The 9,799-nt window shown below is 44.1% G+C and overlaps 1 protein-coding gene across 1 annotated transcript in view; it reads left to right on the top strand.

Annotated features, from left to right (window-relative positions):
- Nucleotides 1-3,154: 3,154 nt before the first annotated feature.
- Nucleotides 3,155-9,799, top strand: part of hs3st4 (heparan sulfate (glucosamine) 3-O-sulfotransferase 4) — a 46,565-nt gene continuing 39,920 nt past the window's right edge. The window contains exon 1 of the mRNA XM_037476966.2: nucleotides 3,155-4,454. Coding sequence (XP_037332863.1) covers nucleotides 3,871-4,454 — 584 coding nt within the window. The 5' untranslated portion in view covers nucleotides 3,155-3,870. The remainder of the gene's footprint in view (nucleotides 4,455-9,799) is intronic.

Below are 9,799 nucleotides of genomic sequence, written 5' to 3'. Positions count from 1 at the left end.
ACCGTCCCGATCAGGATGCGCGGTACATACCCGAGGTGCAACCCCGCAGGGGGGGGGCGCATATGTTTGCACGTTGTGTTTGTGTACACGCGTCCCAGGTTTTGTTTACAGTACACACTTGGCCGCAGGCTTCGGGTCCCTGGATACGTGGAATTCCAGTCTTGTCTTGGCGCGTTTTGTTGCCGAGCCTCCGTATGTGTATTTACCAGGTTTCTGATGATGTTTGGTATGCTAACGGGAAACAAATGCTTTTTTGCGGAGATTTATTTGATTGTGATCCAAATACATTTTCCAGGCCCAGAAATAAAGAATTGGATTCTTACATCCCTCATTGGGTGTCTAAATGTAAATGTGGTATTCCCATATGCTTTTCTATACGAATGTAATATTCCAGTAGTTTGAAATGATGCGTTCCACTATGTTGTTGTGTAAAATGAATAAGTACACCTATAAAACCTTTAAGAATAAATCTAACCACAGAGCAGTGTGTAAGAATCCTCTTTTCTACAATCTTCCCGCAGTCGAATTCTTCAAAGACATTCATGAGGAAAAGCCTTCAAGCGTCACTCGAGGCATTTTCACGATTGTTTTCTTCATTAAATGTAGACACCGAGGCCGTAAACTCTGCTGAGCCCAGAGAGCGCAGGGACAGGCGTGATTGGCTGTCGTTTTTCGTACATTACTGAGTTACCATTGTGCGATACATTCACTGTAAGTGTGTTGATTTGATTACAGTTCAGGAAGTTTCTTTTTTTCGGGACCCCCGGTGGATTTTAACTGATGGAAAGACGGTCTCCTCCTTGGTCTAATTGTGGCCTGATAAACCCTCTCTGCTGTCGGCCCCAGAGGAACAAAAGGGCGTATCATCACCAGCCCAAGGGTTCCGACTTAAGTTACACGGAGCCCAGTGGCAGCCGCCAAAATCTCCCCAAAGTGGCCTGTTCATCTCGGGTCCAGCAGACAGACTCAGAGTTCAGGTCGTTTGGTTTGAAACGATACAAATCCAGTGTCAGGGGTTTGCTCCAGAACATGGACATGAATTATTTCTCCAGACAGAATGCTTCTTGTGATGATGAATCACGTGATGGGGGGGGGGGATTGTCTCCGGGCTCCATCCCCAAAAAGAACAATGCTGTGGCCACCACTCGCTGGGGGCCAGTTTGAACTGGGGGTTTTTTTCTCCATACTGCGGAGTAAATGTGTTTTTAATACAGAAATATTCTATTGCAGCAGAATTAATTAGACTCAGTGCTGCAGCTTGCTACAAAGCCGTCGAGATGATATTTATAATGAATTAGTGGAGTAATTCTGCCTTAACTATTGTCAAGATTGAAAATCTTTATTGCAGTTGCGCTGCAGACACTCACTGTAGCTAAGAGACGTTTTTTAATACCAGGTATAGCTGTAATATGGATAATTCATATCTGAATACAATCCAGACACGAGGCGAATGATAATGCGCGCCGCCGGTCCCCTGTTGGCTCGCAGCCTCCTTGTGAGGAACGCTTCCTCGATCAATGAGACAATGTTAAAATACCTTTATCTTTATGAATAGCCCGCTGCCCGCATTAAGTATCAATCGTTCATTCGATATCGGCCTTTTGGCACGACCAGTAAATCCTCGTCTTCACAAAGCAGCTGCCAGGTCTTAAACTCAACTTCAATAAACTCAATTTTCCCCCGAGTGAGCGCTGGTGTGTTTGTAAATGCAAATAGACACAATCTGAGCACTCAGCTTCCACCGGGACAGACGATGTCTGAGCGATTTATGAATGGCTCAGATATAACCACCACGACAAAGGGAAGATAAAACGGGTCAATATATTTTCTCTTGTGCTCTGACAATAATTTATCATCAGCGCTGAGTAGCGGCGGCCATCTTAATGACACTTCAGTCGAGTTGTTAACGCTGCCACGTCCTGCTGCCGCCTCTCCACAGCGTCTGAGTGTCTGAGCATGCTCAGAGATCTCCCCGACAGGGTGACTCTTGGATACGTAGGAAAGTCTGAAAACAGCGATAATTTATAAACAGGGCGGATTGCCTTTAAGGGCCTTCTCTGCTTCCCCCCCCCCCCCGAGTGGCAATTTGCGAAACGCGGCAATTTCATCGAACCCATCGAGCTTCTCCTACGCTCTCTTGACTGCCAAACACGCGGCCACCATTGTGCTCCCAACACTCGTCCGTGCTTTCCTCCCCCTCACCCGTTCACCTGCAAGGCTCATGCACAGGTCGATGCGGTAGTCCTTCTTGGTTGGGACGTAAAATTGAAAACTACTAAACACATGTTTTGTACTTTATTCTCTATTTAAAGTGACAGAGTCAAAGTTCTTTTTACGTTTTAAGTTGCTTGTGAGTTGCTTATTTAGACATCAGGCCAGTACGGGAGCAACATTTTCATTAAACTGGAGTTGGCTTTGGCCACTTGATGAGTGTCTGATGTTCTCTTTTTGCTCTACTTTTGGTCCCTACCGACTCCTGAAGGGAATGTGTGTATACTGTATGTGGTCCTCTTTGTCGTTTGGTTGCAGCAAGTCAAACAATGACCTGCAACTCATACCAGAGGTGTGATAACTATCATTAAAAACATTAGCAGCTTTGAAAATGAATACAAAACCTGCTACATCTCCATTAGCTTATTGAAATGAGATGAGATGTGTTTTCTGCAGCTCCCATTGGAGGGTGGATTGGTCGTGATGTGGTAGAAACATGCGCTGAATGTTTGAATCCTAAAGAGTCGTCATGTCATGCTGCAACACACCCTGAGGACGTGACTTTGTGATGACAATCCTCAGCATAGTGAAGAACGTGTGTTACACGTCGTATTTGCACATATAAGAGGACGACCCCCCCACATACACACACACACACTCCCCATTAATATGAGCTTTCATGTAGAAAACCAGCAGGGTGCAGACATGAGCTTTCTGTAAAATATAATCTCTATCAAAACATCCTGAGATGGAGTTTTATAGTGAACTTTTACCAAACAATTCACAAAGAATTAAACCTTCGTACGTCCCGATCCCGGCGAGCAGCGGCACGAACGAGGGGCCGCAGATTTCCACGAAACTAATTCGGATGACGGAATCTGACGTCTTCAATCCCTACTTGTGCACGGATAGTGGGGGGGGGGGGAGTGGGTGTACACACTAGTTGTGCTGTGTGGCTCTACGGCGCTTCAGTTCAGATGAGCTCACTCGGCCGACGCGCACATCGCCGGATTCCACCAATCTGAGGACGGCGAGCGGCAGCCTGGTGCGCAGCGATGAGTGGAGGCTTTTGTGCAAAGGCTGCGGACTTTCTGCTGCACAAAGTCAGAGGATGCAGAGAGGATCGTCCCCTCGTTGGAGAGACGCATCGGATTTAAGCTCGCCCGGATGGATGTGAACGTACTCTTGGATCGCAGACTGGACTGGACTTCGGGCTGAAGGGAAAAAGGGCGACTTTCAAAACACTGTTATTTTTCTTCGTTTTCTTCCCACCCTTTGTTGGGAAATGCCAGGGTTCGGTCCATCATTTTCTGTCCAGATGAAGCCGGGGTGCTCTTTAGGAAGGGCGCCAGATCTCCAGCCTCTCAAATCTGCAAGTTCAGTCTAATAATTTGTGACATTGTCTGTCAGCCTTGGAATAATAAATCGATTCTCAAGAAAAAGGACGCGATTTTCCTTCGGAATATTAACGCTCGGTTCCCCCGCAATCCTTATAAATATGCGGTTTGGTTGGATTGGGTTGCTTTGTTCCAGCTTCAGGCTTTTTGTAGCTGGAGCTGCGCTGATAGTGACTGATTATTGCTGTTGATTTTGCTCCATGCAAGACTCGGGGTGGAAACATGTCTGGCCACTTCTTTGAGAGGATCACTGCTATCAGAGATGGCATTTTGGTCCAGCACTTCGGTTTTCACCTCTAAAGTGCCCCGGAAAATCTTATTCATGTTCACCCTCTCCCTCTCTGTCACCTACTTGTTCTACAGCTTGATGAGCTGCTACAACTCGCTGCAGTTCCCCCTGCAAGAGAACTACGCGTATCAGGGCAGGCTGGTGACGGAGGAGACAACTTTGGTGACACTGAGGGAGAAACTTCACTCCGCTTCCCAGGGCTTCACGGAAATCACCGGGGCGGCAGGACCCGCCGAGGAGAACCATGCCGAGGCCGAGCAGAGGACCGTGGAGTGGATTAGGACGCAGGCGTCTCCGACCAAATCGGCGGCGGCGTATCGCACCGGCGCGCCGGGGAGGGAGCGCCGTGATTTCAGCACCACGGACAGCGACCTGCGGGTGAACTGCACCACGGATTACGGAGAGAAGAAACTTCCCCAAGCCATCATCATCGGGGTGAAGAAGGGGGGCACCAGAGCCCTGCTGGAGGCTCTCAGGGTGCACCCGGACGTCAGAGCCGTTGGAAACGAGCCACATTTCTTTGACAGGAACTACGAGAAGGGGCTGGACTGGTACCGGTGAGTTCAGTCTTATTTGGCCTCAGAGTTATTATTTTTTAAGTTTTTTTTTTAATTTTTTACTGCTCGATTTATGAGAAACTGCGTGCACTTAGAAGCTGATGCCTGCGTGATGATTTATATCTACAGGAATTTTGTTTGGTGGAAAAAAAGTGAATTTGCTCAGATTGATGGGCAATCATTCACCGTGATGTGTTCAGCAGACATAATGACTTCGTGAAAATAATACCTTTTCCACCCACCGTACTTTGAGCCACACTATATTATTATGAGATTTTTTTTTCTGCAATTGAAATAAACTCAACCCTTTACTTTGCTTTAAATTAGGTGTCCTAGATTACCCCCAAATGTGTTTATTTAAATTAAATTTACGCTTGAAGAGACGCTTATTAAAGTTCTCAGTAAAGCACCGACTTCATTGCTGAAAACGGGAATCTTTGGACACTGGCTTTACTCTGAAATCTTGTGTTGAGAATCTGAGAGCATTAATTGTACTAGATTTCACCTCAAAGGGTGTGTTTTATGCAGTAAGCTGAGATTCAAACGTTGAAAGCAATTACACACAACGGGTTTGTTTTGAATAACCTTAAAGCTGTCGTTTCTTTCAACCCAAATCACATCCTGTTTGAGATGTTAGATTCATATTTTAGAAAATTAATGAAATATACACATGGAATTGTTAATTTAAACTATTTCATTACAATCTTTTGAGAGATTGTCTTACTATTCAGGTTAAGACTTCCACTGTTCACTCAAACATTCACAGCCCCTTCACATCTTACTATAAGACAGTTTATTCTGAACTATTGAAAGAGATTCCAGAAGTATTCTTCCTCCATGCACTACTTTAAACTCACAAGTCAGCCAGCATTCCCATTTTATTCTCCTCAGAACACAAAACCCTCCCGTTGCCTATTCAAATAATCATTTAAATGCTGTATCATATAAAGAGCCTCATGCATTTCGAGGCTGATTGCTCGAAAGCAGCTTGGATCCGTTATCACCCCTTTGCCAGGCGCGTGTGTGACAGTTGACATTCAGAGTCCAGGTTTATTAGTCAGAGAATAACCTGTTCATCATCGCCGCGTTGGGAGGAAAAACAAATCAATTCCAGGGTTCGTTCACGGCCAGTTGGTCACGGCTCAGTTAGGCGCTGTTCTCACGATGTTTGACCAAGGGCATTTCCAGACTCCTCTAATGGAGTCAATGAGCTGACGAGAAGGACGCTGACTCAAAGTCCCCTCTGTTTCTGTTACGCTGGTGTTTGGGTTTACGGAGCATCTGCTTTCATCTTGCTGCGTAGACACGGGAGCTCTCGGCTGATCATTTCGCCTGTGTTAATGCAAGCTGTTTCATTACACTCGCGGTGAAAGGCTCATTAGACAGGAGGACGACATGCTTACATGAATAATAATAAGTGTGCTTGTGTGTTTAAGGGCCCCTGAGCAAAACAAACTCCTAAAAAGCAGCCTTTGTTCTACATCTGCCGTTGGTCGGCTCAAAATGACGATTTGAGGACGGGGGGGGACATCGGCGGTGATGTTTAGACGATTAGAAACAATCACGACTTGAGCCGAACGAACATCGGCGTTCATTCAGACCACGTTTGTTTGTTTGCTTCTAAATGATGCATTATACTGCATCTCTCTTCTCTGTCTGCTCGGGGCTAATGTGGACTTAATGGAAGTGAAATTATGATCACTTACAGATGCTTGCAGCCGTTTGACATTGGTGTAGGTGAAAGAGACCAGTAATCTGTTAAAAAAAAAAATGGTTCATAAATTCGGACGTGTCGCAGTAACACCTGCTTCTAATGGATGTGATGGACTTCGGGGGTTAATGCAACCCAAAGGCATCTTGAGGGTGCTTACGTGAAGGATGTCTGTGTCTTACTGCTGGTGATACTTGTCCTTTCACATCTTTAGGTCTAGAGGTCTTTTGTGTTGTTATTCTTTGTGTGTGTGTGTGTGTGTGTGTTACTTTGTGCTCCAGAGGATACAAAAAAGAAAAGCTCCACTGGGGTTTTGTGCTGTGAATTGAAGAACCTTGCAGACATGAAGTGAAAACATCCAGTGTGGATGCATTCAGTGATAACTAGAGCCTCTTTCCACCGAAAGGTATTGTGTGGTCCACTCTGAGACTGTAAGATGCTTCAATATCAGCTTTCGGTGCCACCTCTTGATCCATTCTGACAAAGAATCATTCCTGAACGTTGTTGTTGACAGTCGTGAGTCAGTGATAGTCGAAGAAAAGGACTTACGAGCTCCTTTCACGTAGGCAGCAGTGGGCTCCCGCCCTCTTATTCGCTGCAGTAAATACAGGCAGTGGAAGAGCGTCACGTATAAAAGGTTGTAAGTATTTTACATAAATGATAAACCTACAATAATTGCACTATATCACTTTTGGGAAAAACTGCAACTGACACATTTTCTGGGAGGTTATAAATGCACAGCAAAATCACATTTTTTATAGTGGGCTGTACTAAACCAATTGAACTAGCACTTTTCTGTAAACCCTTGAAAACATGAATACTGCAGCCTCCAGGTTTCCGCTCAGGTAAACATCGTTAGCTCCGTTAGTTCTGGTAACGCAGTTATTACCGTTAGCATCGGGCCGTCGCCATGTTGAGAGCCTCATGAGTGTCAATAAAGATGCTTCATGTGCACACGTTATCGCTGAGCAAAAAGCACGTTGTTGATTTTAAAGGTTTTGTGGCTGTAAATTCTCTAAAGCCGTCTCATTATTCACTTCTTTGGCAGATGGGGGTTGTAGCGACACGAGAAAAAAAATACACTCAAGTAATCTCAGGATTAATTTGTACTAAATCTGTTTAGTATTTAAGGTGATAACTTCTGGATGGGACACAAAGAAGGTTTTGTGCCTTCTGCACCGATCCAGCACGTATCCAACATTCACGTCAGGGTTTAGTGTGGGCCCCGTATGAGCCTCGGTAGACGGGCACAGATTGGTGATTTGTGCTGCTCTCCTGTTTTTATCGCTCTCAGACAGTTTCTCTTGTGTGTTTTGGGCTTACTTGAACAAGCAATTAGCGATGTAGTGACATCATTACCGTACACACAGGACTTTCATCAGCCAATTGGCGCTTCTAATGGCGCTTGTGTTTCCGAATAAAGAGAATGAGCCACTACCGCCAGGGGTTTAACTTATTTGCTCTCTTGAGCGTGCCCCAACCGGGTGAAAAACGCCCATCCTGGAATACATCAAACATTTTATGCATGATGAACCATATGGCGAAATGTACTCAAGGTCTCTTGACAGCGTTCGAATGGAAAAATGCAATTGATTATCTATCTTATGTGAAGATTCATGAGCAGGAATCCACACTAGATGGGGACCGGCTTAACGTCGCTTATTTAGGAGCTCGACTGCTTGGTATTTTAAGCAATTTTATAAAATGCCAAACCAATTGTGTTTATATTAATGCTGGCAAAATGCATTTGAAAAACAGCCCGAACCAACTAGATAAATACAAATGTTTTCCATTATCTGATAGATCAATTACAATCTGGACTATTGCTTTACAAAAAAGGACAATACATATTTTTAAGTATGTGAATGAGAATCCAGCAGGGAAATAAGCAAATTCATTAAATTTATTTTTTTATTTTTTGGGCATATGAAATCCCTCGACAATTGTGTGACAGATACAGAAGACAAAAAACACTGATACTGATTGATTCAGTATGTGAATGCAATTACTCCGTCCAAATAGACTATGCTCTTGTCAGAAGAGTTAATGGCATTTCGAGACTGAAATCGATGATTCTCTTCAAATCTCAGATTGCTAGGAGGACATTTCTATTGAAAACTACAGTATGTAGCTCATATTAGCCAAGCAGCCTAAACAAGGTCGTGCCTTCCCGGGCCGAACACACCAAATAAAGTTGTTCCAGCCAATGTCAAATCAGCTCAACGCGGTTTCGGTGTTTAGTGTGTGCAAGCAGTGCTTTTCTTTGTTATTATTTCATCAACTCGCACAAAGACGTCCAAACAAATTCAAAGCAGAGACTCGCGCCAAAAGTGTTGTTTACCTCAAAACATCGTCTTTTGTCCACTCACACCTAAATGTTCTATGATAAGCTATACAGCATTCGGTCTTAAAACCACAGGTTCTTTGTTTCTCCGTCACGTCAGGATTCACCATTTGTTACGTCCAAAAATTAAGAAACACCAGACGGACAGAAGACATCTTGGAAAGAACGTCTCAGGTGAGGAGCCGGTGGTGTCGGGCCACAGGGCCGTCTGTTGTCTCCACCGGCGAACTCGAGAGCAATGGCTGCCTACAAGTATTTGTACAGATCAGTAAAGGTGTGAAAGTCAGTGGCCACGCCCCCTGGGAGTGGTCTCCCAGGTGAGTTCAATGTGACTCGGATTTCGAATGTCTCTCAGTCAATATCAAGTATTACATGAATGCATTTTGGTGGGTTACATTACATTGAATACAATCATAACTGTACATTGGTATTATTCTATTGATTACAGTTTCAAAATTAGTGGTTTTACAACATTCCCGTTACTTTATTGAATACATATCTTTAGAATCGTGGTTGTATTTTGGTGTAGACTAAATGCTTTTTATTTATCGTCAATTTATGAACCTAGTCGTCAATTTATTTTTAATATGCTACAGACCCGAAAATGCTTTGTGAGCTTGTGTACCTTTTGTCCATCAGTGTCCTCAACCTGGGGGGAGGGCCTGCGATACCCATTTTAATTGCTATCTGTCAGTGTTGCACATCGCCTCCTTTAACTGGCTAGATTAACAACGGCACTGCGGTTCAAAATAAAACCTTTTTGAAATGTGTCCAATTGTCTGATTTATATTCATTTCTGTTGAGAAGTGTTTGACCGGCTGAAACGATTCAGCCGGAGGAACGAGCCTTCTCATCTACTGAGGCTCAATGGAATCCCGCTCTGCATTGATATGTGAACCTGACAGTCAGCAAGTGGGAGCAGTTACATCAGTCTCCTCACAAGGATTACCGATGGCTTCTCTTCATCCTCAAAGAACCCGGCCACGAGGCATTGTGTCGAGAAATATGCTGTTTAATTTCGGAATTACTGTGTTAATATGTGATCTGTATGTTGAGGCATGAATTTGTCCTTAAATATTTCTGCAATTTATGACCAGAAGATTGTTGTTATTGCAGCAGATAAGTAGATGCTGTGTTTTTTGGTAATCTAATTTTATGCTCTATCGGTATCTATTTCTACCACAGGTGCAAAAGTTGAACCGATACATATCAACAAATCAATACAAGTGTCAAGGACACCGCTATATCGCCAAAGATCTCAAATGCTGTGTGAAAATGATCACAATAAAC

Source organism: Pungitius pungitius, chromosome 12 (assembly GCF_949316345.1).
Source record: "Pungitius pungitius chromosome 12, fPunPun2.1, whole genome shotgun sequence".
NCBI lineage: Eukaryota > Metazoa > Chordata > Actinopteri > Perciformes > Gasterosteidae > Pungitius > Pungitius pungitius.
This window is presented reverse-complemented; position numbering and strand designations above follow the sequence as displayed.